Here is a 16,835-nt window from a genome sequence, read left to right on the forward strand (position 1 = left end):
CTGTCACCAGGAAAGACCCGTACCACGCGCATGCGCAATTCATCCAAAGGATGCTAACAGCTAGCACTGCGCCGATCGCCTGTTTTTGTGTTTTGAATTAACGTTTGAGTAGAGTACTTACTATTTTGACGATTTTGGATTTATTGTTTTTATTGGAAACCGTAATTTTCATTATTAATCCGGCACCCGGAATGGGACAATGAAAACCATAGTTTTACAGCAAAACCAGAGTAGTTGCCAGGTATGCAAACAGTGGAAACCAGTAAATATACTTCTTTATGACTTTAAACAGACATTTGTGACTAGAGACGATGCACCTTTTGACATTATTTTGCAATATGATCACAACAAACTAAGCAATTTCCATCATTATCCCCACATTGTTGCTTCTCCTTCCACCTGAACAGGCGATGACTGCTCCCTCACTAGCAGAGATTTGCCAAGCTCCATTAAGGACAACTTTGAGTCGGGCAGCGTGTCCCTGGAGAGCTGGCAGCTGATTCAGGGTGGAGGAGTGGGCAGTGGGTGTGGACAGCTGTCACCGCATGCACATGGAGACTCGCTATATTTTAATGGCTGTAAGATGAGGCAGGCTGTTACTAAACCGCTGGACCTCGCTCGAGCCAGGTACAGGTACAGCCAAAACACAAATAATAGTTTTGTTTGTTTTTGTTTTTTTGCCTATTCATCACACTTAACTCATTGACTGCCAGACATTTGCAAAAATGTGTGCACTCCAGTGCCAGGATTTTGTCACTTGAATTCAAGCACTCACTGAGTATTGAGATTTAGGACGACATAAACAATCGATGCAGCGTTAGAAACCTTCGTCTCTCTTCTTTCATCAGAAAAAAAACAAGTTAATTCCTAAATTACGGTATATGGGTCTGGAGTTATATGAGCTTGAAATGAGGGCGGCTGTTCAAAATACAATGCAATACATACATATATTAGTTTATATAGCGCTTTAATAACAGATGAAGCTGGAACAAAGCGCTAACATGGAAAAAAGGGAAAGGCTTCCCCCTTGTGGAAGGGAAAAAAACATGGCCAGGGGTCTGGCCAGCGCTTTATCGGCACCCTAGCAAGATATAACATAAGCCAAACTAATTTGGGAATGACACTCTACATCATATTTTTAATTCCCGAATACATTTGTGAATGGCAGTGAATGAGTTAAATATTTCGTCTGAGCAGGTTGTCCAGGTTTTAAATTGGAAAAATATATGTTAGTGGTTTTTAGCTTTCACACCTCCCACATACGTCATATAGTGAATCAATGTATTTGTTTGTTGTCCTTGTGAGATATTGGTGATCCAATCCATAGCTTCACATGTGATAAATACACAAGTGAAATCTTAAATCATGAATGGGACAAAAACAAATCGTAATAAAATCTAATAAACATTTCCTGCTAACCTTTGCCCTCATTTCTGTCTCTCCCTGCAGTAAGATCATGTTTGTGCTGCAGATTGGTAGCGTCACACAGACAGACAGTTGTAACATTGCTCTGGACCGGGCTGACACGGTCGATAGAGCAGTACTGCTACAGTACAGCGTCACCAATGGAGTCAGCTGGCACGTCATCGCCCAGCACCAACCCAAAGACTTCATAAAGGCCCAGAGAGTTTCCTACAACATACCACTGTAAGTGACTCTCACTGAAGCATTACTATATTTTCCAATGCCATTTTATTGTGGTAGCGATTGTATGATCTTGGTTTTACTTCCTGGTGTTTTCTACTGTCTTTGTGACTGCTTTTTTATTGCCTGTATATGATAGCTGTCCATGTTCAGCACTTTGTTACACCTTCAGTAATTGTTAAGGTGCTATATAATTCAATATGTATTGTATTGTATGTTTCTGGAGGTCTAATGACAATAATTTAACAAATAATAAACAAATATTCCAGCTGTCCATTACAATACACACATAATAAGTAGTATGAATCTGAATACAGTGTCCGCCTGTGTTCTCCAGGGAAGCAAGAGTTAATGGGGTGATGCTGCGATGGTGGCAGCCACGCCACGGCGGCGCAGGACATGACCAGTGGGCGCTGGACCATGTGGAAGTAGTTCTGTGAGTACCCAAACTCCCGGCTACACATTGGCCAACAATCCCACCAGAGCCCAAATTTTCCCTTGTCTGATCCCGCATCACCTGTAGATGACCCCCCCCCCCCCCCCCACACTCCCCTTTTAATCTAAACGTACACAGGAAACATGCACACAGATCGTAAGCGCATCTCCACACATGCGTACACCAACAGTGAAGTTCAACACTGCTTCTGCTGTCAGGCAAGCAGGAACGTTACTGCAGTGTGCTTTGCTTTAGAAGATTCTGTTTGTGAATGGATTCCTGCATGTTGCTCGCTATCTTGCTCCGTGCCAATATGGCCACTGAAAACTAAACCCGATGCATTAAAACTGCTAACAATCGCGTACACACTTTTGCCCTGTTTCCATTAAAGGACAACCGACATCACTTTTTTGTTTCCAAACTGACATCAGAAAAACGTTTTATAGCATCTAAAATACCCAAAACATGCAATATGATATGTTTAGTCAAATGCAAAACACCAATAAAAATGACTTAAAGTGTCCAAAATCTACAAAAAAATTGAGCTGCGAATTGGGCATTTTCAGAAAGTGTGGCCCCCAGTTCGTGACGTCACGCCAAGACAAGACGTCTTGCATTGCTCGAGAATCAAAACAATGGCTTCAGATTTGGAGTATATGCTTTCTTGTTACACATCCAGTTATGAATATGATTGAAATAGTTCTGAAGAGGAAAGCATACATGTTTGCAATCGATTAAAAAAATTATTCTGTGCCATTTTGAGGCAACATTGGGGGAAATGTATCACCAAAAAAGAGCCAGAAAATGGCGACCAAGCTCCGTGTGAGGAATTAATCAGCCTGTTTCCATAGGCTGATAAATTCCTTACATGGAGCTTTGTCGCCGTCTTCTGCCTCTTTTTGATGCAACACGACGTTTTCAGACCAAACAAGTACAGCAAAATGCATTGACATGATGGAAGGACTGCTACAATGTGTCCTTTTTTTCGGTCAGGGGCGTTCCTTCAGTGACGTAACATACGGACTCGTCACCAACTCAAAAACAAGACTTCCGGAATATTCAGCGTGAGTCTTAAAACGTTAAATATAACTATATGCGGTGGAATCTTTGTAAAATACGCTCAGTAGAAGTCATTTGAAGCCATTGTACAAATTATGGACACAACTTGTCCGGAGACGTCGGTTGTCCTTTAAACACTACGGTGCAGTTCAGTTGAGCAAAAACAGCCCAATGATTGTGTTTCCCAAATTAGAATGAGCCATGGTGGATGTTTGGAAAACACCTTTAGGGCAAAACACCAAACTAAAATGTCATTTTAAGTATGAAGACTCTCAGGTTACTCACAAATGTACATAATAAGAGTGAAATCCCTGCATGGTGGATACAGTTTTGGATTGGATATGCCTTTATTAGTCTCACAGTGGAGAAATTTACATTTCACAGCAGCAAAGTGATGAAAGGAATGAAAGTAGAAAAACAAAATACATGAGCTGCTGGAAAGGCAGCCACTCTCGCGGCGCCATCTTGAAGTCAAAATAACAAAAAAAAAACTAAATAACAAATATGACAGCATAGAGACAATAGGACAGAACAAAGACACAGAGACATTCATTCTTCAGGACTTGCTGTACCCTCTTTGTGATGACATGAAGCAGTTCTAGATGAAAGAGGAGAGGATCAAAGCGTCTTTCCACCAGTGGATCAGGGACATCATGGTGGAATTCCTTTTGCTGTCTCGTAGGAGAAGGTTTAACAATACAGATGCTCCCTGACTTAGGAACATTCGTGTCTTGTTTGGGAGTGATCTCACATTCCCCATAATGAAGGACGGGAGGACATGTCGGTATCCTCTCCATCTTCTGCGGCGGTCCTTTCCAGCCCGATAGCGCTGTTTTCTCCTCTGCAGCTCGTCGAGGATGTCTGGTTTGGCGGCTCGCCATGCTAGCAGCTGGTCTCAACTGTAAACAATGGGATCGCGTGTGTGTGCGAGTGGTTTCTCCGTTCACAGGAGTCACAAAAAAAGTAAAAAATAACGCAGATGAACACAAATGAAGATAACCATCTCCTCCCCGTAGGTTTCGGGGACAAAAATACAAAAACACAATTGGACAAATATGTAAAAAAAATAGTAGGACGGAAAGGGACTCAAACAGGGTTAGAAGCTGCTGTAGAGGTTGCGGAGGGGGCGCCATGACGTAATACTACACAATGCTGCTTTTGTTAAAATTTTTGTATTGAGTTCATACGTACTGTATCTTTATAGAGCGTATATTATATTAAATGTTTATTTTTCAGTACAAACCACGTTACTTATACAAGCATTAAACATACTTATATAAACCTTAAAGGACGACCGACATCATTGTTTTGTTTCCTAACTGACATCAGAAAAACGTTTTATAGCATCTAAAATACCCAAAACACACAGGCTGATATTTTTAGTCAAATGCAAAACATGAATAAAAATGACTTAAAGTCTCCCAAAACTACTTCAAAATGATCTGAGAAAGTTTCAGTTTCAGATGGTCCCGCCCCCTTGTTCGTGACGTAACGCCAAGACGTCTTGCCTTGCTCAAGAATCAAAACAATGGCTTCAGATTCGGAGAAGTTGCTTTCTTGTTACTCATCCAGTTATGAATATGAGTCAAATAGTTCTGAAGAGGAAAGCATAAATGTTTGCAATCGATTAAAGGAGTTCTCCCATATCAATTCCATCCGTCAATGACAGCAATGTAGCACCCAGAAAATGCAGAAGATGGCGCCCAAGCTCCGTTGGAAATGGGCTAATTTGTCTGCTGGGAATTTGTGTCAGCGAATATCAAATAGTAGTCTTGGTGCAACATACGATTCACCATCACGTTATTTATGTGTTTTCCTTCTTATTTCACCATCAACACAGATCAACACGAAGTTTTCAGACCAAACAAAGTACGGCAAAATGCATTGAGGTGATGCAAGGTATGTCCTTTCTCGGTCAGGGGCATTCCTTCAGTGACGTGACGTAAGGACTCATCATCAACTCAAAAACAAGACTTCCTGAATATTCAGCGCGAGTTTTAAAACGTACAATATAGCAATATGCGGTGGAATCTTTGTAAAATACGCTCAGTAGAGGTCATTTGAAGTGATTTTACAAATTATGGACACAACTTGTCCGGAGGCGTCGGTTGTCCTTTTAACACACGTATATAAGCCTTACACATACATTCCACACAAAATATAGCACTGAAGCAACAAATTCACCTGACGAACGACTGTTCGGAACGTATCTCGTTTGTATGTTGGGGAGCGTCTGTAGCTCCTTGTTTTATTTCATGGAATTGAATGACTTTCCATGTGTCCATAACACATTTCAGTGCCAGTATGGATCTGGTTGATCACTGATTGATCAAAATTGGATTCATTTCTTCTTTGTGGACAGTGTTAGCATGTTCCATGCAGCTTGCATTCCTTTTAGCTTTAGCATTCATTGGTTGGTGCGTGCAGCTCTGATGTCCCCCAGTTGACTGAACTGTACTGTAGTGCTTGGTGGAAACCTGCTTTTTAATGCCTTAACCTGAGCTGCCCCCTAGTCTCTGTGGCCGTGACCTCTCCCTCTCCCGCTCTCTGTGCACGGCGTTCACAACAGTGTCTGCTGACAAGCGTGGCCATGATCCTCACACTTGTGTTTTTTTTTTCTCTCTGTTCCTCCACATTCAATTTCTTTTTTCTTTTGCTACCTTGCCGCTTCATGTGCTGCCTCGGATCCACCTTCATCTTCCTTGTCCTCTGGTTCTAATTTATGCTAAATAACGAATTCCCACCCTCATCGATGCCATTAATTCCATTTCTTGTCATTCTTTCTCTTCTCCTCTTCTTCTGAATCCTGGGGGCCCTTACCCCTTCCCTCACCCAGTCCTGGCCTCCCACCCCCTCTCACCTTTCTGCGAGACAGCAGTTCCCCTCGCCTGCCCCTCCCCCCTGGCGCTCTAACCTTTGCTCTCTTCTGTATTCTGCTCCCTGTGGCATGGCTGTAGTGTCAGGTAAGTTCACCGCCTTTTCCCCAAATAAACCCCCATCCTCATCCCACTTCTTCGTCCTCTCTTTTTTTGCCAGCCCGAGTGCTCCTCACACAGACCATATGAACATTCACCCCCGGTTTCACCTGACACTATAAACCTCGCTCATCATCACCGCAGTCATCTCCACGACCTTGCTTTTTTTCTCGGGTCCCACGCATCACCGGCTGCTCACACAGTCCAGGTGGAAGCTCCGTAATATGAGTCAGTGAAACAAAATCAAATAAAATGGACTCACTCTATGACAGACAATGAGGGATAACCTTCGCATTTTTTTTCAATATGAATATGACAAAAGTAGCACAAATGTCAGTGGTGTACTGACTAGTTTGCTGGCTGGCCTTTGTGTTTCAAGTGGCTTTAAATGTTGGGTTTCAGGTTCAGCGTTTGTCTCTGAATCCCTGCAACCTTGTTTTTTCGTTGTCGTTCACCCATCAGACTCAGCTTTTCCTTCGAATATCAAACAGCTGATTGGAGTGCTTCATCTGCTTAATTCTACACTCTGCATGGCTCAATGGATTGGGTCGATCTCATTTTCTTAATATGCACCCAGATGTTCTTCTGTAACTCAAGCATTTCAGGGATCAAAAGTCTGTGCTGTCACCTGTCAATTGTCTCCTAAAATTGGTTCGTTCAAACATCTTTTTTTCGAATTTATCAATTTGACAGAATGGTGCTGTCTTGTGTTAGGAAGTCCTGAAACTAGTGCAATAATGACGAGTTTGGGTCAGGGTGGAGCTAGCCATGGTTGCACTTCAAGCTGAGTTTGATATCTCATCATTTCTTATTTGCTTTCATGCGGAAAAAAAAATAACTTGCCCGGGCTGTTGGAAAGTTGAGTACTGCGGATAAAGAAAAAAAAACAGGCTGACTGACAGACCTACAAACAGGATGTATTGCTAAATAAAAACATCCTCCTCCTCCGTGGCTTTAAATTCCTTCCAAAAGTCTCAAGAAATACTCTGTGGCCCTTCATCTATAGCCATCTTTGAAATTCCATTGAATTGTGTCATGTTTGCACGCCCATTTGTTTTAAATAACAAGAGATGACAGAATGAGAAGTGCAGGCTCGAAAATAATGACGGACACACATACGTACAAATTAGTATGAGTTTTGTTTTTTTTCTCGCTTGGGTGCCGATAAAGCGCTGGCCAGACCTCTGGCAAAGTTTTTTCTTTTCCACAAGGGCGCAGCAATTGTCTTTTTTTTCCATGTTAGAGCTTTGTTCCAGCTTCAGCTGTTGTTAAAGCGCTATCTAAATCAATATGTATGTATTGTATTGTATTTTGGACAGCTGCCCTCATTTCAAGCTCATATAACTCCAGACCCATATAATTCAGGAATTAACTATCTCTTTCTGATGAAAGAAGAGAGTCTAAGGTTTCTTACGCATCGTGTCAACAACTTCGCTGAGAAGTTATGCAGCTCTGCTTAACTTTTAGCTCTGATGGAGTATTTCCTCCCTCCATGCCCAGAACGTAAATGAAAGGCGCTGATGCAAAATGGACTCAATTTAACCAAAGTCACCTAAGTGACCAGTAGCTGAACCAACTGCTGTCAATCATTTTCCGCGTCGCTGGGGATGCAGAGAGGACCGCGAAGGCATGCAAATAAGACAAATGAGATTGACCCATTGGCGTCTTTGTCGTGGAGGCAACTCCGCCTTTTCCATGGCTTTCAGCTCTTTTCCATTCATAGCCCACATGCACTCAACCCTCCATCAATCCCCCAACCCTCCCTCAGTCGCCCGCTTTGCAGAAAAAGCCCCACAGTCCGTCCCGGCTGCACAGCTGGCTCACTGGCATCACCCTGCTGGACAGAAGAGGCCATGAACAGGCTAAGCGAGAGCGAGCTGCCACCATCTTGTCTTCTCAAAACCATGCACTTTGTGTCAATTTTCTTGACTCTGACCTCAAATTCTCAAGTCAGAACGTGTGTGTGGTGTGTGTCCCATGTCTTGTCTTGGAAGTCAGTGAAACTCTGGGTCACGTTTCTTCTTTCCATTTTCATTGATTACCATTGGTAATCAAAATCAAAAAGTGACTCATTTATGTTTTAATTTCACAAACATAAAAAAGACAAGTTTTCATGATTCATTGGAGGCCTTAATGAAAAATAGAACATTAAAATAACACATCACTGGACTGATTTTGAGATCATTTAGAATGTTGTGCTTCTTGATATTCATGACTAGACTTCCAGGTCATGTGAACATAAAGAATTAAGTATTAGTGTCACATTCTGTGCTTTGACCCTTTTTTGTTGTTTTATTCTGAGCTTAAAATTACGGTCTGAAAACTCACATATGTTCTGATTTTTTTAATGTTATGTTATAATTTCATTGATAAGCGCCTTTCAACACTCTCAAGGAGACTTTACAGTCACAGGTTAAGTTGTTGTTGGGGGGCAGGTTAAAAACAAATGGAAATGTGATGTCATTTCTTATTTGCTTGTTTGTTTGTCTTCCACTTGCCGCGATATCATATCCATTGTGGATCACATGGTTGATTTACCTAATTCTATATTTATAGTGTTGAGTAAATAGCTGTCTGTAAGTCGTCGTCCCCCCCCCAAATCAGGATAAGCAATATGATGAACATTGTCACATCCAAAGCTTTTTAAGCTTTGTCGTCAATGTTGAAATCACTCATGATTGACAATTGAGTGACCGTATTTTCCGGTGTATAAGGCACAGCGGAGTATAAGGCGCACCCCCAATAAGTGGCGTCTTTTCAAACTTTTTCCACATACAAGGCACACCTTCAACGAATAAAAGTTTTTTGAATATAATATGTAAATATACAAAATCTTTCCAAATATAAGGCACACCATATGATAAGGCGCTACAGTAAAGGCTGGATTTACATTTTATATATCCCAGCATGGACCGCATACTACTTCTAAAAGGAGTCGGTGGCTGCTGACAGTAGTAGCCAGACCTGTTGTGGCTCAATATTAATCATAATAATAATACATTTCATTCGTAAGCGCCTTTCAGAACTGTTGAGGTCACTTTACAGTCACAGGATACGTTTTTCTGTGGGTGAGCAGCGGCAGCCAGATGCTCCAGTGTTCACTTAACCCAGAAGTAACTCAAATAAATGGGAAGCTAGCTAGCTAGCTAATAGATAGCTAGACAGCCAGCTATAACGCTAATAGCTAGATAGCTAGTCAGCCAACTAGACCGCTAATAGATAACTAACAGATAGCAAATAGATAGGTAGGTAGGTAGCTTGATAGCTAGCTCGATTGTCATCGTTTATGATGTAACAGGAACGCTATCCATGAATTGGTTTCACAATTTACTCACATTTTATTTTTTGACATAAAAAGCGCAGGGTCATCTTTAGAAGAAAATCAAGGCTTTTGGGTACGCCTTGTACACTGGAAAATACAGTACTGTACTTTCCCCAGACACGGAAAGAGACTAATAAAATGAAGAAAATCCGGAAAATACAAAATTAACTACATTTAGACACGCACGATACCAGAGTCGAGCGGCAGCATTACGAGTACACCAATACGTGTGTGCGCATAAATGAACATGTGTGTGTGCGTGTGAGACTTTGCTCTTTCACTAATCACACATGTTTATCCTTCCCTCTTTCACTGTTTGTATCCCTCCAGCACACGTAAACAAAACTACATGATGAACTTTGCCAGACAAAGAGGTTTGCGTCACTACTACAGCCGCAAGCGACGGGCATTGCCGCGGCGAGCCTGATCCACTGGAGATGGGATACCCCCCACCCAATTAACCCGCCAATCACACACTGAGCCGTCTGCATTCATTCCCTTTGTCTCCTGATGACATCAACACCAAATCAAGTCCATGCTCCAGCCAAAATCTGTCCCATGTCGCAGTCGCATTGCTTTGCCTTTGGATGAAGCTCAAAGACAGGAGTGTCGTGGCCATTTTGTTCACTTTCTACCATGGACGGTCAGGGTTTTGCTGTGGTTCCTTTTCCCACCTGGCTCCATCTCCTGCCAAACAACCCCCGCCCGCACCCTGCTCCCCTTCCCTATCCTTACATCCTCCTTTTCCAACCACACTGTGAAATTGAGAGATAATATATCACTGAACTGACCAGCCAATTTGAAGACGAGCCTTCCAATTCCACTGAGATGAAGGATGTCTCCAAGCCACAAGGAGAAAGACCACCACTATGATAAAGAACCATGAAGAAATAAAATTAAAAAAAATAATAACAAAAAATATATATATATATATATATATATATATATATATATATATATATATATATATATATTGTTGCTGTTCTTTTGTGTCTGTGGGTTATTTTGTGCTGTTTGTGGTATTTGCTTATTTTTTTGTTTTCTACTAATTCATATACTTTTAAGGGGTGGTAGGTGTGGGGGGAGCTTTGGGTTCTGCTTTCTCTTTTCTCCAATTTTCCAGATCGGGCTATTCCGGGCAGAATAGTAATTCCACAGGACAGAATGAAAGATGGGGTGAATAAAAAAAAACATTTTTGGGGGTTTGATGATGGGCTGAAGGTTATGTGTGTGTGTGTGTGTGTGTGTGTGTGTGTGTGTGTGTGTGTGTGTGTGTGTGTGTGTGTGTGTGTGTGTGTGTGTGTGTGTGTGTGTGTGTGTGTGTGTGTGTTCATTAAAAAAAATATTTTATATGTGTTGGCTCCCTCAAAAAATACAGATATTTATGGTATATGGCTCTTCATGTGACCTATTTAAGATGCACTGTGCGTGAATTGTATGTTATTTTTCAAGTTGTTAAGTTATTAGGCAATCCAGTCAAGTGTTCTTCTGCATCTTCTCCCCCTCTTCTCTTGTGCTGTTCCCCCTTTTGCTCCATTCCCCTCTACTGATTCCCGGTACCTGGAGGTGAGGCTGTTTACGTGTTGTTTTATGAAGTCTGTGAAATATGGCCCCTCTGCCCTCAGTGTACCCCCAGTCGAGTAAACTCCTGTACATACATGTATATCCACAATGGGGAGACCCAGCAGCCTTATAAAAGGGAAATAAAAAAAAAACTGCCCAAACCTCATCCTACCACCTGGCCTTGACCTCCATTGACCTGCTGCCAAATATTTTGATCATCTTTGATTTGCAGAGCTGGTAAACTGTTTATCATTGTGATATTTTAGTTGAAGTGGCAAAGCCAAAAAAAAAACATCTCTACTGATGAACAATGCTGTATTTGTTGGAAGGTACAGTCATGCTTAAGGCGCTTCTGATCTATGCTGAGCTCGTTTTGACCCACACACCATCACACAACACACCATTATCTGAACTGCTTTCTCCTCACGAGAGTTCCAAGCATGTGAGGTACATCTTGAACTTGCCGAACTTGGTACAAATGAACAACCAACAGTTCACAATTACTCCTAAAGACAATTGCCCAAATCAAACTATCCTGCATGGTTTTATGGAATGTTGGAGGAAACCAGAGTACCCGGAGAAAACCCACGCAGGCATAGAGGGAGAACATGTAAACTCCATCACTTCTACACCATGAGGCGGATGCTTCTTAGTAACAGAACTAAGCTGAAGGCTGAAAGGCAGCATGGATCCACAAGGAATCCAGACTGCCACTAACAAAAACAAAACATGAACTCATTCACTGTCATTCACAAATTTATTCGCCAATTGAAAATATGACGTAGAGCGCCATTCCCAAGTTTGTTCTGGTTTTGTTTTTTTCATGCTTGGGTGCAGATAAAATACTGGCCAGGCCATGGCCTCTGGAAATGTTTTCTTTTCCACAAGGAGGCTGCATTTCCCTTTTTTCCCATTTTAGCGCTTTGTTCCAGCTTCAGCTTTTAAAGTGCAATGTTAACTAATATACATGTAATGCTTTGTATTTTGGACAGCTGTCCTCATTTCAAGTTCATATAACTCCAGACCCATATAATTTAGGAATTAGCTCTTTTTCAGATTAAAGTAAAGAATCTAAGGTTTCTAACGCGGTATTGAATCTTTATGTAGTCCTAAAACTCAATATGGAATGGATACTGGAATGGACACATTTTTGCACGTCTGGCAGTGAATGAGTTAAGCTTATTAGCTTATTAGCTTATTAGCAGTTCCTCGGTCAAACGTTAACTCCTACCTTTTAGTGTTATTTTTATAAGGAGCATTGTTACAATTGACTTCCCTGAATTGGCAGAACAACTTTTGGCCCATTCACACAGAATATGTGGATGTTTTTGAGTGCGTGGTATTGAGGCAAGTCATGGTTTATTAAAAGCTTTCATTTCTTCGAAATACTCCTTAAAAAAAATTAATGTTGTTAGAATATTTTTAAAACACCTTAATTAAAATTGTACAATTCAATGTCTTTGGATAGTCCGCCACACAAATCCATGCTGAAAATGTCCCTCTTAATCCCTGAACGCTCGATATTCATCCGATCATTCTCGCAACAGTTACAAGTGTTGCGGTGATGACCAAGGTGTTGGCAAAGAGGCCCACACTTGCGTTGCAATACGGCCGGTCACAGCAAGAGTAGCTCATTGTGTAGATGACTCCAAAGTAAGAGATATGGTGCTGTATGCCGCAGACCTTCTTCGGCATGCAGCCACTTGAAGACAGGGCGCTGTAATTGCCGTAGCGACCCTCCGCTTTGTAGCACACTTCACCGCGGGGGCACTCGGTCACAATGGGCTGAAACTCGTACTCCTTCTCCAGGATGGGCCTGTAGAGGCAGCGCAGGTTGCCGCACAGCATGGAGGGCACCAAATGGATGAAAAAGAACGCAGTGACGTACAGGAATTGCCGCTTGCTTGCCCTGCAACAAAATCAGTTTTTTAAAACTTGATCGTTTTTGTCCCCCTACAGTTAGTTACATGATGATCTCCTACTTAAAGGACAACCGACAACACTTTTTTTGTTTCCTAACTGACATCAGAAAAACGTTTTATAGCATCTAAAATACCCAATACACCCAGTATGATATTTTTTGTGAAATGCAAAACACCAATAAAAATGACTTAAAGTGTCCAAAATCTGCAAAAAAATGAACCCGGAAGTGGCCAGTTTCAGAAGGTCCCGCCCCCTTGTTCGTGGCGTCACCCCAAGACGTCTTGCCTTGCTGGAGAATCAAAACAATGGCTTCAGATTCGGAGAATATGCTTTCTTGTTTGTTTGAGGCAATAGGGGGCGGGGGAAATGTAGCATCAAAAAAGAGGCAGAAAATGGCGACAAAGCTCAGTGTAAGGAATTAATCAGCCCGTTTCCACAGGCTGATTAATTCCTTACCTGGAGCTTTGTCGCCCTATTCAGCCTCTTTTTGGTGCAACACAAAGTTTTCAGACCAAACAAGTACAGCAAATGCATTGACGTGATGGAAGGACTGCTACAATGTGTCCTTTTTTCAGTCAGGGGCATTCCTTCAGTGACGTCATGTAAGGACTTGTCACCAACTCAAAAACAAGAATTCCGGAATATTCAGCGCAAGTCTTAAAACGTAAAATATAGCTATATGCGGTGGAATCTTTGTAAAATACGCTCAATAGAAGTCATTTGAAGCCATTTTACAAATTATGGACACAACTTGTCCGGAGACGTCGGTTGTCCTTTTAAGAATGCCTTGTAAAATACAATAGAATACATATCGATTTATTTCACACTTTAACAACAGCTGAAGCTGTAACAAAGTGCTTAACATGAACTGTCCTATACAGGAAATAAAGCAGTGACATAGATAGTAGAAAGCGTACAACCAAGATCAAATCAGAATTAAGACACAAACCATTGTTTGTTTATTTCATACACCTTCAACTGCAATACATTAGTCCAAATTGCTGTGTGCAATACATATACGTCGTGTATATGCATTCTTCACGTGTGAATGTAAGAATCTGCATGATATGACACCTGTGAAAGTGAACACTGTGTCGTGTCGCTGTCCCTGAAATGAACGAGTGCATTGAGTTAATTGGGTGCTTGACAAAAGCCCCACCACACTGCCTTATTTCGTACAGCGATTCCTCTCTGTGTTACAACGACCGATTTACTTTTTTTCCCTCGTTAGTTGTCGTTGAAAAAAGTAGGGACGTAATAATACCACCAGGGGTCGCGTTTTACATTGTACTGAGTTGGTAGGTGGTAAACTAAATTGCCGAGTGTATGGCTGAGTTTATTTTTTTTCCGTGATTGTCTAGTTCAAGTGCGTCGTGTCACTTTGACACATCCGTCGAATAACGTCATGCACAAATTTAACGAAAGATATACTTCCTGCATTGTCTTGTACTGTATTGAAATTAATTATGCAAAAGTGGCTTTGCTGAGTGAGTACGGTGCATTCTGGGATTTGCAGTATCAGAATGCTTAGTGGCAATTGAGCCATTTATTTTCTGTAGTCATTATGAACTTGCCGTCGTTCTTAGCAGTGGCCTATTGCGCACACGCACGCGCGGACACATACACAATTAATTTTGCATGCACGAGAGCACATAAATAATCGCCACCCGCCCTCACAAGCAGAGCTTGAAGATACAAAAGCAGCATAACAAATCCAGAACCGGGTTTTAAATCCTAAAGCTCAAAACTGCGAGGTAGACAACTCAATTACTATTTTTTCAACCTTACCCAATACATTTTAAATGCTATAAATTATAATTATTTGATCCACGGTTAACATTTTCTTCAAAATGAATCCCATGAGACCACATCAAGTAATCCATTTGAGCATTCGTGAGTAAAAGCAATGAAGTCCGTTAATCAGTCGCACAAACAGGTGTTGATGCTACCCAAGAAGCATTGCTTTCAATCTCTTAATGTGCACAGTGACTTCACCTTCACATACATGCAGCCATACATAATAAATCCAAACTTACATGGCCTTCGAAGACGAACTTGTGTTGGGAAAGCAAAGCCTTGCAGAGCTCGTCCCTGTCAGGCCTGGCTGCACTGCATCTTCATCGAGAGGCCACGCCTTCACAAACACGCACACACCTGCTTGCATTGAATTTTTAAACATTTAAATAATCATAAAAACAATTGGTGGGATATGTTAAATGCTATCCCGTAGCAGTAGAGGAAGAATCCCACACGACTGACTGTAGACACGTCTTTATTCCAACTGCTAACAAGTGGTTCTAAACAAACATTGGAAAACGCATTTAACGTTCTTAACTCAAACACGCTCCCTGCTGTATACCTGATGTATACCTGCTGTGTGAGAGGCTTGGGGTTTCCTGGCCGCCTGAGTAGTACTACTTAAAGTTTTATTGATATTGCATCAGAGTACAAGTGTCAAACTCAATGACAGGTGAGATTGTAACTTTTCATTTGTCAGGAAAATTTCATTTGTTAGAAAATTGCCATGTCCTTCAAATTGAACAGATAATGCGGTTATTTTGTTTTCCCCATAAAATAAATGGATCAATTGAGAACTAGGATGAGCAAAACCCATTTTATCATGTTAAAGTTAAGTCTGAGAAATGAACAAAGAAACCTCGGAGTTTTAATTTTGACATATACACAGTTCATTACATTTTTTTTCTAGCTTGGGTGCAGTTTTTAAATCAGTATTTTAATTATTATTAGTATCATTATTAAACTACGTTAGCCCACTTTGTTCCCCTATCGCTCAAAGGAATGGTCATTGGGGACTTATTTGCGGACCACCATTTTTGACTTGGAAGTTTATTTGTAAATCAGGTGGCCCGGCGGTCCAATGGTTAGCGGAAGGGTGAGCAAACTTTTTGACTCAGGGGCCACATGTATTTCTAAAATTTAACAGGCGGGCTGGGTCAGCAGAAGATTCGGTACGTATATAAAACTGCATATGTCGACAATCCAAACAAAACATCAACAGAAAACAAAGCATCCCTGCTGTCAAAGTTCAAGTTGGCTGACAGCAGGCACGGCGACTTCAATTACTCTCCGATTATTGGGCGGTTAGCTGTCAGTCAGCAGACGCGAGCCTTTTGCGGCCTTCTATTGGCTGATCATAACCGCGGGTACAAATTGGCTCCCTTAGCCCACCCGGGCATGGTGCCGCAAGCATGTTTGAACGAGAGGACAATTATGCGTAATTTCACAGTGAAACGGCCAGGCAGGTAGGCCCAAGACAACCAGTTGGAAACAATGAATAAAGTCGTGTAAGGCAAACCCGTTTAAAAATGATTCCATACATTCCATACCCGTTACAACGAATATTCTACTCGTTAGAGTCTAAGGAGGTCATTGGTCATCGAAACAGCTCTCTTACTTTCGATTTTTAGTATTTGCTGTCAAGGTGTCGCCAGAGAAGTCAAATGATTTATTTCGCACAGTTATGCCGAATGCTTTTCCCGATGGACCTTAGGCCTATCCATTACAGTATTTTATTTATTTAATCGAGGCGAGTGCTTTCGTTTAAGCGTGCTCACCACGAATCCAAAGTGCTACTTCTTGTGAAGGATATGGAACAAATGGTGTTTGGAAAGTGCCAATTACTCAATACTACAAGATCCACCTATAGTTGGCATGTAACATGCACTAGTAGGCTCCTTGTCAATGACATTGAAGAGACGTTCAAACAGCTTTTCATCAAGTCGTTTGAGCATGTATTTGATACCATTGATATCCCGTAAGAGTCCATTAACTTGAATGCTCTAATTGTCCACACTCGTAAGTAGGTTCAGGGTGTCCCCTGCAAAGGTCTCAAAGACAGCTGGGGTAGGCTCCAGCACCCCATAACCCCGGTGAGGATAATGTGGATCAGAAA

The 16,835-nt window shown here is 41.6% G+C and overlaps 2 protein-coding genes across 5 annotated transcripts in view; one reads left to right on the forward strand and one right to left on the reverse strand.

The window, feature by feature from the left end:
• reln (reelin) overlaps positions 1 to 10,321 on the forward strand; it is a 91,323-nt gene extending 81,002 nt beyond the window's left edge. The window contains exons 61-64 of one of the 4 annotated variants that reach the window (XM_088996563.1): positions 408 to 633; positions 1,450 to 1,647; positions 1,982 to 2,080; positions 5,976 to 9,718. In XM_088996563.1, coding sequence (XP_088852689.1) covers positions 408 to 633; positions 1,450 to 1,647; positions 1,982 to 2,080; positions 5,976 to 6,096 — 644 coding nt within the window. In that variant the 3' untranslated portion in view covers positions 6,097 to 9,718. Of the gene's footprint in view, positions 1 to 407; positions 634 to 1,449; positions 1,648 to 1,981; positions 2,081 to 5,975; positions 9,719 to 9,766 lie in introns of those variants that run through there. The other 3 variants (XM_088996564.1, XM_088996561.1, XM_088996562.1) reach the window with 3 other exon arrangements.
• A 1,880-nt stretch (positions 10,322 to 12,201) lies between these two features.
• On the reverse strand, positions 12,202 to 15,376 carry bncr (bouncer). Its single transcript, XM_088996295.1, has 2 exons — positions 14,959 to 15,376; positions 12,202 to 12,908 (listed from the first exon to the last, which is right to left on the reverse strand). Exons 1-2 carry the CDS (start codon positions 15,099 to 15,101, stop codon positions 12,524 to 12,526), a joined length of 528 nt encoding a protein of 175 aa, XP_088852421.1. The 5' UTR covers positions 15,102 to 15,376; the 3' UTR covers positions 12,202 to 12,523.
• Positions 15,377 to 16,835: the final 1,459 nt, after the last annotated feature.

The sequence above is a fragment of the Hippocampus bargibanti genome, linkage group LG05 (assembly GCF_051943395.1).
Source record: "Hippocampus bargibanti isolate YZ-2025 linkage group LG05, ASM5194339v1, whole genome shotgun sequence".
NCBI lineage: Eukaryota > Metazoa > Chordata > Actinopteri > Syngnathiformes > Syngnathidae > Hippocampus > Hippocampus bargibanti.